Source organism: Vipera ursinii, assembly GCF_947247035.1.
Source record: "Vipera ursinii genome assembly, chromosome: 6".
Lineage (NCBI taxonomy): Eukaryota > Metazoa > Chordata > Lepidosauria > Squamata > Viperidae > Vipera > Vipera ursinii.
The window spans coordinates 59,245,824-59,265,209 of NC_139515.1; the positions used below are offsets into that span (position 1 = coordinate 59,245,824).

Genomic DNA, 19,386 nt, shown 5'->3' on the forward strand with positions numbered 1-19,386 from the left:
TGTTTATCTGAACGGGAAACATGGCGGTCGCCGGGGCTGGGAAGGTGGCAGGCACAGCTGTAGGAGCCGTAGTAAAACCAATCTTCAGTCGGGATTTGGCTGAAGCCAAACGGCACGTGAGAGAATTATATAGAACTTGGTACCGCGAAATCCCAAATACTGGTGAGGGGCCGTGATTACGTTCGCGATCTCCGCCGTCAAGGTCACAGGGACAGGAAACGTTTAACTTAGTTTGAAAAGGAGCATCGCAGACCGGAGTTGTCCTATGTCTTTCCTCCACGGCTTCTCCGGTCTGAAGATCACAAAGGGGTACTTTTACGTTTTCACGGAAATTCCTTAAATGGAATGGCTGCTCTAAATCGCCTTGATGACTAGACGCATAAATAAATAGGAGATAGTTGCTTGGATTAAGTTCATAAAGATGGAAGGACCTAAGAGGTCATTTAGTCCAACCCCTCCATTCTGCAGGATTCACTACTACACCATCCCTGATAGATAATTACTCAGTCAAGATTATCGATGTATATAAAGATACGATTTTGTGCATTTGTGATAAGGATTCAGTGCATAATTCAAACTCTTCTATTGATTAATGGCCTCATCATCTTTGGTTGCTGGGATTCATTCATAATCTTTATATTCATTCTCATTGTTGAACATTAAGTGTATTCTGAATGTAGCCTGAAACTAATTGGAATATCATGATTCAGAAATAAATGTGTAAATATTAATTGCTGTGGGGATATAGTACAGTACATTTGTTTGTAGAAAAAACACATATGAAATAGTTGCTGTTACAGATAGTTTCATAAATAGCCAGAGTGGAAAGAAAAACTAAAAATTACCATGTGGATTTAGAAGGCAGCAAGAGTTTCAAATGTATGTACCTTTTAGTTTTTTTAAAAAATCCAATTTTTATTTCATTGTAAATTGTAGTTCCATGTTTTGATCAAACTGATCCTCAAGACAGTTTACTTGAGAATCTCTATAAAAAACTCTGCCTTATAGTTTAAGATTTTGTATTGTTTTACATTACCTCAAATGATACATAATTTTTGCTTCTGCTTAGAAAATGAAAATAACTCTGCTTTACCCTGTAACAAAAATGGGGTTTTTAAACACCTGTAGGCTGTATTTCCACAATACATTATCTAGTATAGTATTTAATATTGGGGCACGGGATGGTTACATGGTGTTGGGAAAGAGTTTTCCTTATGGAGAATCACTTGTTTAAGTGACCGATAGCTTGAAGATCTAGTTATACATGATAAAATAAGAATAATCATATTTGATAGTGTTTTCTTATTTTCCTGCAGCTTAAATGATTTTTTTCTATTAATTAATTTTTTCACATAACAACCTGTGTAAATTAGTTTCATCAGAAGTGGTGATAACATTGACAACTGATAATGTCCATAGGATTATTTTTCATTCATGAACATTATTTTGCTTCTGGTCTAGTGCATACATACCAGCTGGAGATTACAGTGAAACAGGGGCGTGATAAGGTGCGAGAGTTGTTCATGAAAAATGCCCATGTTACAGATCCCAGAATTATTGATTTGCTTGTTATTAAGGTAAGACAAATAATACTAGTTCTATATCCATAGCAGATGTAAGATTACGGGTGTTATGAAGATAATTATTTTCTCTTTTTATCAAATCTGTGTGAAAATAGAAAGAATGGGAAGTTGTAACATATAGAAAATACCTCTTATTTTTATCAGCTATTTTTGTCTGAGTTTTCTTTCTTGAATGCTATTTGGTAATACAGTCTAGGTATGCAGTGTTTATAGCATTCCTATGTTCTACTAAGGAAGCAACTTTTTTAAAAAGATAGTTAAAATTATTCTAGCATAATTGATTTGTGACAATCCCATACTGGCTCCTATTACCAGTAATTGCAGCTTGGCTATATAAGTGCTTAGAAACATGTTGCTTGATAATCTGGTCAAACACTAGCTAACCAATACAGATGTCAAGTTGCCAGCTTTGAAGTTTCCCAGGTCCTTCCCCTTTTAGAGATAGCAATGACATTTGCTCTCCTTCAGTCTTTTGGAACCTCACCAGAAGTTCTCAAAAGATTACCTCCACTATTTCTTCAGTATCCTATATGTACTCCATTTTGGAGTCATACATTCAATTAAATTAGCTAAACTTTCTCTCATTAACTCTTTCCGTGTATCCTAAGCTTCAGTTTCCTCCTTCCCCACTAGTACAAATATGATCAGGTAGGGCTCCATTTCTTTCCCGAAAGAAGACAAGATGTCTTATCACTCATTAACAATTCAACATTTGCTTTTCACAATGGGCGCCCATTCTCTTGAGATTCCTTTTATTTCTAATATACTGTAGCTATAGAAACATTTTCTGTAGTCTATAATGTGAAAGCTTAAATTTGGTATCAAGAGTTTTAAAGTCTGTAGTTTTTAATATATGTATATATTACAGGTAGTCTTCAATTTGCAACCACAACTGAGCCCAAAATTTCTGTTGCTAAGTGAGACAGTTATTAGCAGTTATTCATCCCATTAGCAGTGGGAGGAAGATGGCAAAGATCAGCTAAGGGCAGGAGTGGTGGAGCATAGGACAGCAGGATTACAGGGCAGAGGGCAGAGCAGCTGAAAGGGCAAGGATGGGAGAAGTTGAAGCATCCCCTACAGCTGTAAATGTGTGTTGGCTGTCAGGTGTCCAAATTTGGATCATGGGACTGCAAGGGAGGTGTAACAGATGTAACTTTGGGGACTGGGTGTATTCATTCAGTGCTGTTATAACTAAATGGCCATGAATGAATGGTTGTTAAGTAAGGAATACCTGCATTGCATGACTCTTTGAAAGAGTAGTCATCTAAAATAGAAAGAGCTTGATCTTTTAACCAGGTGGTTGTACAACAATATCACTTATTCTTTCCTTTTACTCTTAACCAAATGCTATTAGCAATATTTCCACACTGATTAGTGGGTTTCCTGTATATATTAGGGATAACACAACATCTCTTATTATTTCTACTGGATCTGTTCCTTTGAATAACTTGATGTGGGCCCCTTATAAGCAACACTGCTGTTTCAGTGTTGTCTATGACTGCATATTTGTCTTCCTAAGGTCAGATCCCTTGTTCTCTCAGTTTATTTCCCATATTCTATATTTAGTATAGAAACATTTTTATTAGCATATCTATTGCTATCTCCTTTATAGTTATGAAAACTTTCAATCTCCTCTTCTTGTCCTGCTTCCTACTTAGTGTTCTGTTTTCTTGGCCCTTGTCCTTGGTTGCATATTTGGTTCTGGCCTTTTGCTTCTTTCCCTCCACGTTAGTGCCCTCGGGTTTTGTAAGATATATCCCTTCTCTTCCCAAGCATCCTTCATAAAGGGATCATGGATAGAATCTGGTGATACGATGTGCAAGGCCTACCTGTTGTTGTTGTTAGCTGCGAAGTCGTGTCCGACTCATCGCGACCCTATGGACAACATTCCTCCAGGCCTTCCTGTCTTCTACCATCTTCTGGAGTCCATTTAAGCTCACGCCTACTGCTTCAGTGACTCCATCCAGCCACCTCATTCTCTGTCGTCCCCTTCTTCTATTGCCCTCGATCTTTCCCAGCATTAGGCTCTTCTCCAGTGAGTCCTTCCTTCTCATTAGGTGGCCAAAGTATTTGAGTTTTAGCTTCAGGATCTGGCCTTCTAAAGAGCAGTCAGGATTGATCTCCTCTAGGACTGACCAGTTTGATCGCCTTGCAGTCCAAGGGACTCGCAGGAGTCTTCTCCAGCACCATAGTTCAAAGGCCTCAATTCTTTGGCGCTCAGCCTTTCTTATGGTCCAACTTTCACTGCCATACATTGCAACTGGGAAGACCATAGCCTTGACTATACGCACTTTTGTTGACAGGGTGATGTCTCTGCTTTTTAGTGTGCTATCTAGATTTGCCATGGCTTTCCTTCCCAGGAGCAAGCGTCTTTTAATTTCTTGGCTACAGTCCCCATCTGCAGTGATCTTGGAGCCCAGGAAAACAAAATCTGTCACTACCTCCATTTCTTCCCCATCTATTTGCCAGGAATTGAGAGGGCCAGATGCCATGATCTTGGTTTTCTTAATGTTAAGTTTCAACCCAAGTTTTGCACTCTCCTTCTTCACTCGCAACAAGAGGCTCTTTAGTTCTTCTTGACTTTCTGCCATTAGAGTGGTATCATCTGCGTATCTTAGGTTGTTGATATTTCTTCCAGCAATCTTAATTCCAACTTTTGATTCATCTAGCCCTGCCTTTCTCATGATGTGCTCTGCATATAAGTTAAATAGGCAGGGCGACAGTATACAGCCTTGCCGGACTCCTTTCCCAATTTTGAACCAATCAGTGGTTCCGTGTCCAGTTCTCACTGTTGCTTCTTGACCCGCATATAGGTTTCTCAAGAGACAAATAAGATGGTCTGGTACTCCCATCTCTTTAAGAACTTGCCACAGTTTGTTATGCTAAGCTAAGGATCTCTTGCTAGGCATGAGTGGACTGTTGTATTTTTCTATGAAAAAAAGGACAGCTTCCCCCCCCAAGATTTACAAGAGGCACTACAGGGTGGGTAGCATTGAACAAAGAAAGGTATTCCTCTGTTTCCTATCAGAGAACTAACAGATTTTATAGCAAATGTCTGATTTCCTAAAGACGGCTTGGAAATTAGATGGGCCATGGGTTACTTACCCATTTTGATCTTCTGAGTATAAAACCTGTTATTATTATTATTTTTTAAAAAAAATCAGTTATTACCAATTTTTGATAATTTTCTTCCTAAAACTGATTTGACAGGAACTATCACATGGCATATTGGTAATTTAAGTAATAATTGTTCTCTTATTCTTGGTATAGGGAAAAATGGAATTCCAAGAAACAATCAATGTGTGGAAACAAAAGACCCATATAATGAGATTTTTTCATGAGACAGAAACACCACAACCCACGGATTTCCTATCCAAGTTCTACACAGGCCATGATCCTTGAACTAAATCATCAATAGAGAATAATGACTTTATTTTCTGTTCCAAATAAACGCCTTTTCTTAATATTCTTCAGCAAGAAAGTATTCAAGTAGGCATGCATTATTTATATTGATTCTGAGTAACATGCTATTTCATCCTGGATTCATTTTGCAAAATCTACTTCACTATAGTTAAGTATGTTGTATCACTTCCACTGCAATTAATGTCTTAAATAATATATAACACTGCAATCTAAAAAGTAACATTAAATTTCTGTTTAGTGTATGGTGAGATTCTATTGGATATATATGCAGAAAATATTTGGGAGAAAAGGAACCAAATGCAATTCAAAACATTACATTCTTAGAAGTCCATTGAATTTTTAAATATTTATTTTAGAGGGTACACCACATTCATGTGTTTACTGCCGCAAAATTGTAGCAATATTCCAAATTCTGGAATAAAAATCTCACACTGCTTAAATGTTGACAGCAGAGATGGAAGTTGCTTATTACAGTTTTTCAAAATTTAGCAACCTACGTAATACTTCCATTATACATCCTAATCCTATAATCTTTCTAAGGTATTTCAGCTGTATATAATAACAAAAACCCAGGTAACTGGAAAAATCTAATAGTTATACAATAGCTGTCTAAGCAGTTAGCTTTCACCAAAATTATAATTAAAACTTTCTCAAAGTTCTATAAAAATGTGTATTTATACCAGCAGTATTTATACTGATTCAATTGAATCAAATAGCAAGATTGAGAAGTTGCTTTATGTACTTTTCTATAGGCTTGTAATTTTGTTCCTTTCAGAAAGAAAGCTGACATTCTGTTTTATGTAGTATCAAAGATGGATAGCACAATCCCAAGGATATTAATTTAGCAGGACATCTCAATTCAGTAAAGTATATATTCCCAAAAGGATGAGTACAGCAGCTGAATATATAAAAGAAACACATGAGCCTTGATCTTTAATTGTTAATTTACTATTCAGAGGAATTCTTCATACAGTGAGGGGAAAAATTATTTGATCCCCTGCTGATTTTGTATGTTTGCCCATTGACAAAGAAATGATCAGTCTATAATTTTAATGGTAAGTTTATTTTAACAGTGAGACACAAAATAACAACAAAAAATCCAGAAAAACGCATTTCAAAAGTTATAAATTGATTTGCATTTTAATGAGTGAAATAAGTATTTGATCCCCTATCAATCAGCAAGATTTCTGGCTTCCGGGTGTCTTTTATACAGGTAACGAGCTGAGATTAGGAGCACTCTCTGAAAGGGAGTGCTCCTAATCTCTGCTTGTTACCTGTATAAAAGACACCTGTCCACAGAAACAATCATTCAATCAGATTCCAAACTCTTTGCCATGGCCAAGACCAAACAGCTGTCCAAGGATGTCAGGGACAAGATTCTAGACCTACACAAGGCTGGAATGGGCTACAAGACTTATCGCCAAGCAGCTTAGTGAGAAGGTGACAACAATTGGTGCGATTATTTGCAAATGGAAGAAACAATAACTGTCAATCTCCCTCCGTCTGGGGCTCAATACAAGATCTCACCTCGTGGAGTTTCAATGATCATGAGAACGGTGAGGAATCAGTCCAGAACTACATGGATCTTGTCAATAATCTCAAGGCAGCTGGGACCATAGTCACCAAGAAAACAATTGGTAACACACTATGCCGTGAAGGACTGAAATCCTGCAGCGCACATGTACAGGCCCGTCTGAAGTTTGCCAATTAACATCTGAATGATTCAGAGGAGAACTGGGTAAAAGTGTTGTGGTTAGATGAGACCAAAATTGAGCTCTTTGTCATCAACTCAACTCACCATGTTTGGAGGAGGAGGAATGCTGCCTATGACCCCAAGAACACTATTCCCACCATCAAACATGGAGGTGGAAACATTATGCTTTGGGGTTTTTTTCTGCTAAGTAGCCAGGACAACTTCACTGCATCAAAGGGATGAAGGACAGTACTGTCATATCTTGGGTAAGAACCTCCTTCCCTCAGCCAGGGCATTGAAAATGGGTCATGGATGGGTATTCCAGCATGACAATGACCCACCAACATACAGACAAGGCAACAAAGGAGTGGCTCAAGAGGCAGCACATTATGGTCCTGGAGTGGCCTAGCAGTTTCCAGACCTTAATTCCATAGAAAATCTGTGGAGGGAACTGAAAGTTCAAGCTACCAAACGTCAGCCTTAAAACCTTAATGACTTGGAGATGATCTGCAAAGAGGAATGGGACAAAATGCCTCCTGAGATATGTGCAAACCTGGTGGCCAACTACAAGAAATGTTTGACCTCTGTGATTGCCAACAAGGGTTTTGCCACCAAGTACTAAGTCATGTTTTGCGAAGGGGTCAAATACTTATTTCACTCATTAAAATGCAAATCAATTTATAACTATTGAAATGTGTTTTTCTGGATTTTTTGTTGTTATTCTTTCTCTCACTTAAAATAAAGCTATTATTACAATTATAGACTGATCCATTTCTTTGTCAGTGGGCAAACATACAAAATCAGCAGGGGATCAAATAATTTTCCCCCTCACTATTAATTAGGGATCCAGTGTATTCAGAAATAAGGTATACTGTAAACATGCAACAATTATTGGATCAAGACATATATATGTATTTTTAAATAGATATAGCATTTAAACACCCTTGTTTACACATGCACAGAGCAATCCCTGGTACAATAGGTAGTCCAGCTGTCCCCAAAATATGTTCTTTAGACATCTGAGAGGAGCGGTGATTAAACATTCATATCAGAACACTTTATTATGGCTTTGTTCCTCTTACTGCCACGTTGTAGACCTGTAAAAAACAAGAAATTTTCCACACTGTGAAACTATTTTGTGATTACAGTGTACGAGTTCTGTGCTATTTGGAACTAGTAAAGCTTAGGACAAGAGACTTGTGCACAATTGGATAACACTTTTAAAATGTGCAACTTGCTCTAAAAGGGCATGAGGGAATAATTATTTCCTTGATACTAATTTCTGGAGTGTTATTTCAGCTCAAAAAATAATAGCGTAGACCTGTTTTCTGATTAGGAAACAAAGAATGCATTGGCTGAAATGGAAAAGATTCATATACATATAAATATGCACATTAGAAACACAATACTGTCCCATGATTGCATATACTATTAAATCAAATTTAATGTGTCTTTGGCAAGTATTTAACATAACATATTTTTACTAGCTTACTACAGAATAGAATATCAAGTATGTACAAAGTCTTGGAATATCAATTCCCATCATGCTATAGTTGTTATACAAAGAATACTACTGACATAATTAAAAGTAGGTAAAGCATAAGTTGCATTTGCTTACTTTAGCTTTACTGCCGAACTGGATGCAGAAGATAACAGGAAAAAGAAAGGAAGATATCGGACAGGGGACCATTCATGCTATGATAATGAAAAGATGTTAAGATATGGAAAAGATATAAATGGATGGGTTTCTGTCCCCATCCATTTATATGCACAATTAGATTATAAAGTTGTTTGAAGTTGGCAGCAAGGAGTTTTTAATTCTCAATTGTGTAACCATAAACAATAATCCAGCTTCTTCATCCTAAATCTGCAAATTTATGTGGTCAAAAATACATGAGGGAAGGACAAAAATAGATTTTGTTCAGTTCTTTCAATTCTTTCAAATTTATTTTTTATTGGGAGCTATAAGGGGTTTTTTTTGTCCTAGACCATGGTTGTCAAACTCTCATCACATGACGTGTTGTGACATATTGTGATTTTACATTGCTGGAGCTGAAGTGGGTGCGGCCTCCGTATGATGCAACTGGCCTGTGGGCTGGCAGTTTAACACCCCTGTCCTAGACCAACTATTCATTTAATCACTTCCCCAAACCTCCTAGCATGCCAGTTAGAGGATACATGCAGCTGTTAACACTGAGAAGGGTTGGGCAGCTATAATTGTACCTATTAGTCATCGTCATCATCATCCTCTGGTACAAAGATATCATGTTCTTCAAGCAAAGCTGCAAAACTTTTGCTGATTTGTGTCCCAACATAGAGAAAGGGAATTACAACGGCAAACACACGGACAAGACCAAATGGCATCTAAAACAATTCATGAGAAGCTGGTTAATATCTCTTGGCACATGTTCAAATGCACACAAACAAATTTATAGTTGCCAGAGTATAAGTAGAACTGATGGAAAGAACAAAAAGAATCATGCAGCTGCCTCAGTAAATTTAACTCTTTGTCTTATTGTAGTTACTTTCAGGTGCAAGCATTTTTGAAAATTACCTTCAGAGGAAGAATTTATGAAGAATCCATAGACTGAATTAAGTACCCAGCATCATTGGAATAATATAGTTAATAAAATACATCTTCAGGATGTTTCAAATTACAAACACAGATATCACAGAACACAACTGTATCCGTGTTTAGATGATCTCAGTTTCTATCCCAGTCATCATAACCACCTAGCTCAGGGGTAGGCAACCTCGGCTCTTTTATGACTCATGGACTTCAACTCCCAGAATTCCTGAGTCAGCTCAGATAATAATAATAATAATAACAATAACAACAACAACAATAATAATAATAATAATAATAATAATAATAATAATAATAATAATAATAATAAAGTTGGAAGAGACCTTGGAGGTCATCTAGTCCAACCCCCTGCTCAGGCAGGAAACCTTATACCATTTCAGGCAAATGGCTGTCCAGTCTCTTCTTAAAAACCTCCAGTGTTGGAGCATTCACCACTTCTGGAGGCAGGTTGTTCCACTGGTTAATTGTTCTAACTGTCAGGAAGTTTCTCCTTAGTTCTAGGTTGCTTCTCTCCTTGACTAGTTTCCATCCGTTGCTTCTTGTCCTGCTTTCAGGTGCTTTGGAGAATAGCTTGACTCCCTCTTTTTTGTGGCAGCCCCTGAGATATTGGAACACTGCTATCATGTCACCCCTCACCCTTCTCTTCATTAAACTACACATACCCAATGCCAGCAACCGTTCACTATGTTTTAGCCTCCTGTCCCCCAATCATCTGTACTCTTTCTAGAGTCTCGACATCTTTTTACATCGTGGTGACCAAAACTGGATGCAGTATTCCAGGTGTGGCCTTACCAAGGCATTGTAAAGAAGTGGTATTAGTACTTCACTTGATCTTGATTCTATCCCTCTGTTAATGTTGAAGTCCATGAGTCATAAAAGAGCCGAGGTCGCCTACCCCTGACCTAGCTCTTTGATTTTCAACCTACGCGGGGCTTTCGTGTCCCCTCTACATCGGTCTTCCTCGAATCTAACCACTTGTCAGGTGACGCCCAAAGGTGCTTTTTCAAGAGGCTTTTTTTCTTGAAAAAGCACCTTTGGGACAACCATGACCTGGATGACTGAGAATCTCCATAGACATTGCAGATGAAGCTGCCGCCGAGTTTTAAAATAACTGCGGCGTGGCATACGGCATTTTCGGGGATGACAGAATAGGAAACCGCTTGCAACAGGATAACGGCGTCCCTGAAATAAGCCGGCCTGCTGAGTATTTGGCCAACCAACTTAAAAGCGTTCCCGTCAATTACGACAAAACAAGATTCATTGGGAAGTTCCAAGTTCCAGTAACATTTTCTCATATTGACTAACGGAGGGGGACCACGACTTCAGCTTTTCAATAATAATAATAATAATAATAATAATAATAATAATAATAATAATAATAATAATAATAATAATAATAATAATAATAATAATAATAATAATAATAATAATAATAATAATAATAATAATAATAATTATTATTATTATTATTATTATTATTATTATTGTCGGGGATGTCACTGTCCCACAGCGCTTCTCTGAGACGAAATAAAATCCTCGCCCTTTAACAACGCGTTATTTCCGCGTCTGCCCCAGCAACTGTTTTATCGCTAGGCAACGAACACTAATATAACCCGCCCTTCCCAATAAGCTACACGCGATTGGCTGACACAACATGCCAATTTACGCCATCCTTGCTAAGCGATTGCTCGGTTTGGTTCCTACCCGTTTCCCCTTTAAAAGCCACGGCTGCCTTTCACACTCACTTACTTTGACGGGCTTAGGCAAGATGGCGCCGGTCCGAGTGACGGTTATATTTCGTGAGGATAAAACGGTTGCTAAGGGCGCCTTCTGGTTGTCGACGGGTCGCAACCTTGCCCAAGAGCCAGCCACTGACCATAACCGCGAAGCCATCTCCTCTAGGCAGCTCCTCCCCTAGGAATCGGACACTTTCTTGATAACCGGAACTAGCGAAAGAATGGGCGGTGTTTTTTCAAACCTCGCGAGATATCAATAGGCGGAAGGAGAGATTTAAATCGCAGTTGTCTGTTTGAATTAGTCTTTTTTTTAGTTTCCGTTTAGATGACATGTTTAAATTCTTCTGGAGCGGCATCGAAAGCTGCCAATAAAAAATAGAATACTTTAGTAACAGAATTTTGTCCTATCTTTGTATCTCTGCTGTCCTCCTGTGATTCGTTGGAGTCTTGTAATTTGGGCTGTCCTGACTTATTTCTCAGTCCATGTCAACCCCCAGACTTAATAGACAGTGAGGGCCTAAAACTATTTTTATTAGAGCAATTGCAGTAACAGAATCTTGCAAGTCTAAATGTGCTTCCCTTTGATCCTGTGAATTGGGCTGAATGACCAATGTCTCGGTTATGGATTCAAGATTATCTGATTGCCTTGGTAAATGATCTTACCTCTGCATTCCAAGGTCCTCTATAAAATTTAAACAGGGTAGGAAAAGCACAAGTGGCTCTGGACTCTTCTTATAATAGTGATGGGAAGGAAGACAGATGTGGGCTAAGAATGGAGGCCTCAGCTAAGTTCTGGCATTTATGGTGCAATTATTTTTCTGGAATTGTTTTCTTTGCAGCTTCTGGCCAGATCCAGTCCAAATTAACCCCATACCTCAAAGCAAAGACCTGTTTTCTACTTTGAAGTCAGCTAACCCACACGCTCCTTCTAATGCTCCAAGATCCACTTTCACCGTTTCACTCCCCAAATCCCCTTAGAAAATTTCAAAGCCCACTTTGCAGCAAGATATCTGTATCTGACCAATAAATAGATGGTTCCAAAACTGGACATTTAACCAATGCTCCTCACTTCACATGCCTCATGTTCCATACTAAATCTAAGTAGTCATTGTGATGGGAGGTTGAGGCCAGCAAGTCCCTTTTCCTCTGCATAAAGGATCGGTGAAATCCTAGCCACTGAACCTCTGTGATGATGGTGATGGGTGTATCTAGAAACAAACGAAGGTGTTGTGATTCAGTGTCAGCCTGTGCTCCCAGCAGCTGAGTCCGATGAATCTGAGGAGGATGAGTGGTTTGGAGAACCTTTGGTGTCAGAGGGAGGCTCTGATGCACTGCAAGACTCTCAGCCTGGCCCCTCCAGTCATGTAACTCATGAGACTCAGCTGTGTGAGTACGAGGTGTTGGACTCAGAAGAGTCACAGCTGAATCTGTTCAGAGACACTAAAAGCAGAAGGCAATCCAGCAGAGCAGAGCAGAGAAAATCAATGAGGCAACTCAGTGAGAGGAGGAGAAGGCAGTGAGAAGCCACACCTTGGGACTGATAATAAAAGGGGAAGGTGTAGGCGGGGCTGGTTGCTGAAGGCAAGCGTTTGGAGACATTCTAAGAGAAACCTGGTCTGTTCTTGCAACTTCTCTTTAACTCTTGTTTGTTGACTCTTGTTTGATATTTTGATTCATTTATTGAAGGAAATATTTTGTTGCTTTTTTGTTTGAACTGTAAATAAATTTGGGTTGGGTTTTTCCAGCCTATTGACTGTACAAAGGAAAAAGTGGGTTGTCCCTGACACACAAACAGGGCCGGGCGTAGGCTGGAATACAACAGAAGGCAGAAGTTTCTTTCCAGTGGACGGACTGCCTTTTCAAGAGCGCCAACATTCTTAATGTAAAAAAATCTGTTACAATTCCTCTGATGCTATGGCTGAGCTGAAAAAAAGTCAATTTAACCATCAAGCTTAGATAATGGCATGGAAGCTGAACTGATAAAAGCAGATAATTTCACCAAAAATGTATCAATAAAACTGAAATTTTGGGAATCACTAGAAAATGTGATGGCCTCCCAAGATAAGACTTTGCAAAGATAAAATTATCAGGGATTGCCACATGACAGCATATATGCTATTTCTACCTCTCTTTATCTTATGGGCACAGACTATTGGTTTCTTTTTGGTTTTTTAGAAGTTTTTAGAACCTTTCAACTCTAAAGTAAAAACAGTTCTCCTGATAATTTTAAAAACAAAATATTTATTCATATTTTTGTGTAAATAAAAAACATTCATGAAAATCTGCAATTCATAAATTTGTTTCCAAGGTAGACTTGGATTAAGATAGACTCCCTTCTGGAAACTATAAAGTAAGTGTACGCTATTTTAAAAATAATCAAGTTTGAGCCACACATAATTATGAAATAATATTGTACTTTCCTATTTTGGGTAAAATGCAATCTATAAAACACATTTCATATAACATAATATGCAATATAACATTACCAGAATGTTATAGGTTATTAGCTTTATTATAAAATTTAGCATGCTTTTTATTACTAATAACAGTATTATTGGTTGTGATGAAAAATACTGGAAGAAAAATAATTTCTGGAACCAGGTATACATCAATCCCAATGTAATTCAAACAATTCCCCAAACTTAATTTTACTAATGTATGGCAATTTAGTTTTATTTCACTGAGCAGTCAAGATAATTCTTTTTCTTTCTGAAGTAATCTTAGATTATTGCAAATGCCCAATAAACAAAGTATGTAACTGATGGCTATTACTAATGCTGTATTAATCTGTAAGGTTCTTGTTTCATTAATTCAATAATTAGCTACATTCAAGGTCATAAATGTAAGCCATTAAATTGTGAATGGGCCCCCCATAATCAGAAAGCAGCAGAATGGTAAATAATGAATGCTTAACACTAAAAAATTAAACTCATATTCACATGAAATTATGTAAGATTGTTTTGGATGACTTCTTGCCATTAATCTGTAGCAATATTATGGATGGAATTTAGAACAAAGTATCAAAAGAAACAAACATAGCTTAGTCCAGTCTTAGGAAACTATTATATGGAAGTGATACTGAGGATGATTAAATGAGCACACATTACATTAATAATTTGAAAGCAGTTGCTGATATTTATTTGGTTTTTTTTATCTAGACTGTGTTGCTTTGGTAACCTTACTTGTGCTTTTTCTACCTTTTGTGTTAGTGGAAACAGTCCTCAACGTACGACCACTATTGAGCCCAAAATTCCTGTTGCTAAGTGAGATAGTTAAGTGAGTTTTGTCTCATTTTACAATCTTTCTTGCCACAGTTGTGTAGTGAATCATTGCAGTTAAGTTAGTAACATGGTTAAGTGAATCTTACTTTCCCATTGCTTGTCAGAAAGTCACAAAAAGTGATCATGTGACCCCAGGACACTGCAGCCGTCATAAATATGAGTCAGATGCCAATTTTGATCACATGGCCATGGGAATGTTGCAGTGGGGTTGTGTGAAAAACAGTGATATGTCAATTTTTTTCAGTGCTGTTTTCAAGGACTGTCCATATACGAAGTTCCAAAAGATAGAAAAAACAGGTAAACTCAGCTAAAGGCATATCTAAGGTATGACTACGAATCATACACTGTTCTTATATTTTATGAGGCTGCCCAGTGTTGCATCTGAGTGCATGAGGTGGGACGTTCCTGAACAAAAAATATATTTTGACTATAAATTCTTGAGGTGGTCGTATGGAAGCAACTTTTCACAGCTTTGTCCTCATTTGCATGAAAATCTAAAATATATGAAATGCCTATAGTTAAAATATAATGTATACATTGTATGATCTGTTTTTGTAATGAACAGAAAGGCAACTCACTACTATATTGTTCCAGCATCTATCAAAATAGCTACAATATACAGATGAAATACAATTAATAGTTGTGTATGGAGAAAAAAGGAGGAAATGATACATGGATTCTTCTCTTGCATGAAGAAGTAGACTTTCTGAAATAAAGGTCTGGAACACTCTTTTGAGCTGATATAGCAGTTTCTTAGAAATATCTTCTTAAATTCTGAATGGTGCATAATTAGGAATATGGTGTTTTTAGAATTCCTGGCAATAATGTGTAGTGGTAATATATAATAGAAAGCAGACTTTATTAATCATCCAGTCTGGAAGATGCAATAATGGCTGTTTCTTAGATTTTATCAACTAGGAATAAAACCTGCAAGTAAAATAAGGACTCCTGCCTTGGGCAGAGGTTTGGACTAAAAGACTACCAAGGTCCTTTCCAACCATATGATTCTGTAAGCAGAAACCTACCTTATGTCCATTTCTCTCTGTCCTACAAAATGTATTTTCTTCAATGTGTTCCTATTTCTACTGTCTTCTTTCTTTCCATCCACTCTCTTCTCACCTCTGCAATTTCCTGACCGTACCAATTATGCAACTTTGAGAAGCAGGTAGTCTCTGGAGATACAGGACTTTCCTGTGTGGCAGAGGCAAACCCAGCCAACAATGCTCCACCTACTGCACTGCCTGTCGGTTTTCGACGAGGAGGTAAAGGTGGGGGCTTCAGAAATCCTCCACTGAAATCAGAATATGCCATTTCTGAAAGCGTGCAACTATTGTTCCCTGTGGAGTAACCATTCTCCAAGATGACAGGATGCTCTTGGATGGATACCATCATGGGATTTGATAAATGCCTTTTGCGGCCAGAAGACAATTTCTTTGGTGATTTATGGCTAGCAGCTAAGCTCCTCTGAGCCTCTTCCAGCTGTTTCTCTAGTTCCTTAACTACTAGCCTCATATAATCAAAGCTGGCTCGTGAAAGTGCCTTCACCCAAGCCTCCATGGCAACTTGGCAGTCAGCAACCAACACATAAGATTTGCAACCACTGCTATCAAAGCGGATGGCAAAAGCAAATTCCTCGGCAGCTTCACATAGTTCCACGGTGCAGCCCTCTAACACAATGAGACCCAGGGGGTCACAGTTCTCCCGCTCTTCAAAGTAGAACAGCAAGTTGCCCTTGAGAATGAACCAGCGGCGCTGGTAAGAGGTGATATGATGGTTGTGATGATGGCGTTCCATACGCTTGCACAAAAAACCAGTATGATCGGCTGGAGAGTCACATGTGGCATAATGTACCACACTACGTTCATTGAGTTTCATTGTAGTAATCTGCCTTCCAGAACAGAATGAGAGGAAATGTACTGAATTATCACATGATGCATATTATTAATCCAGATAAAACTTAATATAACACTATATACACACATATACACTACTGCTATAAAATACTGATTGTATGGAGATGGCAGTCACAACCATGCAGGCAAAGGCGTGACTCTTTTTATGTGCAGGACTTCATGTCATCATGCACACCACTTTTGACTTTTGACACCCCATTTCCAGTGGATGCTCCTGTCTGCTGTTTAACCTTCCTTCCTAAGGATCTTATTGTGGATATTTATACACTATGGAGCTAGACCATATAACTTCTGACACTAAAATAATAAAAAGGGATTCTCTCATTGCTTGTTTAATAAAATGAAAAAATCTTGATCTTTGTCATAGCTACATTTATTTGCAACAAATTGCCACCTGCAGTGTAAATGACCATGGATTTTCCTTAAGAGTTTGGGTCCCCCAGATCCAAGAGTTGGAGTATTTCCATCCTTGGTCCTGGATGGGTTGGCACTGCCACATTCAGATGAGGTATGTAATCTCAAGGTTTCCCTGGACTCACGGATTCTGAAAATGTTAGTTGTGTCTATTCCTGGACTGTGAAGACTTTCTTATGGTCATTCATACCTTAACAACCTCATGATTGGGCTCTGTAACACACTTTACATGGGGTGCTTTGAAGACCTTCTGGAAGCTTAGTTAGTTGAGAATGCAGCAGCAGACATTGGGGCATAGCTTGTTGCACCTACATAAAACTGCTATTTCATGAACTGCACAGGCTCCCAATAGGCTTCTCAGTGGGATTCAAGTTGCTGGTTATCACAGGGGTCCCCCAACCCCTGGTACTAGTCAGTGGCCTGTTGGGAACCGGGCTGCACAGCTGGAGGTGAGCAGCAGGCAAGTGACCTCTTTTCCAGGTCTGTGGAAAAAATGTCTTCCATGAAATCAGACCCTGGTGCCAAAAAGATTGGGAACCACTGGGTTATCACTTTTAAAATCCTACATAGCATAAGACCAAACATCTGCCTGACTCTATGCTCCCATTGGGAAGACATGTTCCAAGTACAACTTACTCCTCATACTTCTCTTTTAAACTTCACCTTCTTGTAGAAAACAGGGGAGCATGCCTTTTTGGTGGTTCCTCCTATGCTCTCTCTCTCTCTCTCTCTCTCTCTCAATATATGGCAGGCCTCAACTCTGCTCTTCCTAGGCTAAGTCTAAGACCTGCCTTTTCCCCTAAATATTTGGATTCAGCAGCACCCCCTTTTGATTTCTTTTTATAACAATACTGGGCTTGATCACCATTTTATATCTAATATTTAATACAACCCAATTTGAAAACAACTGGACTCACCTATTGCCCAAACCAGAATGGCCATGGAATACAATGCCCAAGGAGTAGCCAGGAGGGGGATGCCCATACCAGTCTAAAGTGGCCAGTAAGTGCCAGGCTGCTCTCGCTCCTGACTACACCACAAAGGAACAATAGTGAAACGTGAGATTCTACCTAGCTGTGTCAGGAAAAAGTGGAAACACTAATGGTAAGGTTCCCCTAAGGCAGCCTGAGATATGAGCAGGGAAACAAATGAAGGCATCATCCTGAACATACAGAGGAAGTTGTTGCAGTTATACACTTATATATGGCACAAGGTCCAAGTCGAAGTGCCACTGTATTGTAAGCAAAAGGCTGCAAGTTTAATTCCTGGCATCTGCAGGTAAAGACAGGAGGACGAACCCAACCCCTGGTTCTACAGCAGCCTTCTCCAACTTGGGCTGACTGTCCAGATCCGTGGAGCCTGCTTTTCCCCAAGTGCCTGGAGAAGACCAAATAGATGGTTTCTTCAGCAAAGTCACTTCCTCATCTCAGGCGGACCCGGAACATGCAGAGACTAAAAGTTACCCTAGGTCTGGAATTTCCTTTTTTTCCTTTTCTCTCAGAAAGAAAACCCTTCTCGCAATCTTTCAATGTCACAGAGAAAAGGCAGGCTAGTTCAGGGACAGACCTATCCTAAGAAGCTGAAGCGACCCTTATCCATAATCGTACCTTACTCACACCATTACCCAGAACGACGTTAGCTTCGTCTTTTATCTACTCCGCTTTTCTTAAGTAGTCGCGTGTCCTCCTTCCTCTGCTGGACTTCCCTGTTACGGCGTCCTGGTCCTCGGGCAAAACCCGGAGCGCAGGATCATTAGAGCAGAAGCAAATCCTGCCTCTATCCGGGGGGGGGGGGGAGTTTTTTTTCTCAATCCAGATTTTCCAATAGCTTCCCGAGGGGAGGTTTTCCTCTTTTCAGCCCCCCCCCCTTTTCTCTTGGGGTCCTGAAAGCCAAGTAGGAAAGAAGCAAGCCGTACGTCAACAAGCAGAGGCTTCTCCATCGTTTTTCTGTTCTGCGCGATGGCATCGCTTTTCCTTTAACATAAAAATTGGGTGGGTCATCTCCAAGTCAGCCGAAGTTTTCTCTTCCCAACCCGAAGAATGTTGCTTTTATTTGGGGAACCTGCATTTGAGACATAAGTGATATTCTGATATTTATTTTACTATGCCCTACCACTTTTCCTCTAGAAACACATGGTCATGGGTATAGTTCCTCTCTCTCCCATTTTGTTTTCCGACTATACTGAGGAGGTCGGTTGGGAGGCGATTTCAAGTCACCTGCGAGATTGGTCACTGACTGGCATTTGAATTTAGTGTTCCCCACTCCTCGTCCAACCTCCCCCTAATCTCATGTAACTCCTTGTCTACCACAACGTATCACCTGAAAGAGGCGAGGGGTAACTCCCCATTTAGTGACTACTCATGTCCTACCATATTACGCATGCAGAACCCCAGCTTTCTTTTAAATATGTTAGTTTTATTTTCGGCCACTAGAGGGCATCGCGAGGCCACGAGTACATCTGAACCAGACTGAAGTCAGAAAACAGGATCCATAGGCAATTGCCAGGAGGCGGATTGCTTTAGCTGGGCGTCGTGAGTCGGTCGTACAGTATATTTGAAGAACTCTTGAGTGTGGGCAGGCCCTGGAGAGCACAATAGAAATATGATTGAAGTTGACTTTCTGGGCCCGAGAATGATAGTTAATGAACAAAAGGTATTGCGTACCTGTTCAGAAGGGAGAAGTACAGTTGCTGCAGTCAGTGGCGTAGCGTGGGGGGTGCAGGGGGGGCCGGCCACACCGGGCGCAACATCTGGGGG

The 19,386-nt window shown here is 39.3% G+C and overlaps 3 protein-coding genes across 5 annotated transcripts; 1 reads left to right on the plus strand and 2 right to left on the minus strand.

The window, feature by feature from the left end:
* Nucleotides 1-5,091, plus strand: NDUFA6 (NADH:ubiquinone oxidoreductase subunit A6). The gene is made up of 3 exons (XM_083366773.1): nt 1-162; nt 1,462-1,577; nt 4,854-5,091. Exons 1-3 carry the CDS (start codon nt 21-23, stop codon nt 4,983-4,985), a joined length of 390 nt encoding a protein of 129 aa, XP_083222899.1. The 5' UTR covers nt 1-20; the 3' UTR covers nt 4,986-5,091.
* A 2,480-nt stretch (nt 5,092-7,571) lies between these two features.
* SMDT1 (single-pass membrane protein with aspartate rich tail 1) lies at nt 7,572-11,346 on the minus strand. Of its 2 annotated transcripts, XR_014492969.1 has the most exons (4): nt 11,036-11,346; nt 8,923-9,063; nt 8,318-8,394; nt 7,572-7,796 (listed from the first exon to the last, which is right to left on the minus strand). XR_014492969.1 is itself a non-coding variant. In XM_083366774.1 (3 exons), the coding sequence occupies exons 1-2, from the start codon at nt 11,177-11,179 to the stop codon at nt 8,926-8,928; spliced, it is 282 nt and encodes a 93-aa protein (XP_083222900.1). In that variant the 5' UTR covers nt 11,180-11,346; the 3' UTR covers nt 7,643-7,796; nt 8,923-8,925. The 2 variants fall into 2 exon arrangements, 1 of the variants encoding a protein (XP_083222900.1); XM_083366774.1 differs by lacking the exon at nt 8,318-8,394 and having other exon boundaries at nt 7,643-7,796.
* A 3,297-nt stretch (nt 11,347-14,643) lies between these two features.
* PHETA2 (PH domain containing endocytic trafficking adaptor 2) lies at nt 14,644-18,478 on the minus strand. Of its 2 annotated transcripts, none has more exons than XM_083366203.1 (2): nt 18,238-18,478; nt 14,644-16,191 (listed from the first exon to the last, which is right to left on the minus strand). In XM_083366203.1, exon 2 carries the CDS (start codon nt 16,176-16,178, stop codon nt 15,369-15,371), a length of 810 nt encoding a protein of 269 aa, XP_083222329.1. In that variant the 5' UTR covers nt 16,179-16,191; nt 18,238-18,478; the 3' UTR covers nt 14,644-15,368. The 2 variants fall into 2 exon arrangements, with proteins under 2 accessions (XP_083222329.1, XP_083222330.1); XM_083366204.1 differs by having other exon boundaries at nt 14,644-16,187; nt 18,238-18,455.
* Nucleotides 18,479-19,386: the final 908 nt, after the last annotated feature.

Excerpts from the sequence above, each read along its gene's own strand:
- NDUFA6 (XM_083366773.1), top strand. The coding sequence starts at position 21 with ATGGCGGTCGCCGGGGCTGGGAAGGTGGCAGGCACAGCTGTAGGAGCC. Across the intron at positions 163-1,461 it reads CCGCGAAATCCCAAATACTG|TGCATACATACCAGCTGGAG; the intron begins GTGAGGGGCCGT and ends CTTCTGGTCTAG. Across the intron at positions 1,578-4,853 it reads TTGATTTGCTTGTTATTAAG|GGAAAAATGGAATTCCAAGA; the intron begins GTAAGACAAATA and ends TTCTTGGTATAG.
- SMDT1 (XM_083366774.1), bottom strand. The coding sequence starts at position 11,179 with ATGGCTTCGCGGTTATGGTCAGTGGCTGGCTCTTGGGCAAGGTTGCGA. Across the intron at positions 9,064-11,035 it reads TCTTGCCTAAGCCCGTCAAA|ATGCCATTTGGTCTTGTCCG; the intron begins GTAAGTGAGTGT and ends GAATTGTTTTAG.
- PHETA2 (XM_083366203.1), bottom strand. The coding sequence starts at position 16,178 with ATGAAACTCAATGAACGTAGTGTGGTACATTATGCCACATGTGACTCT.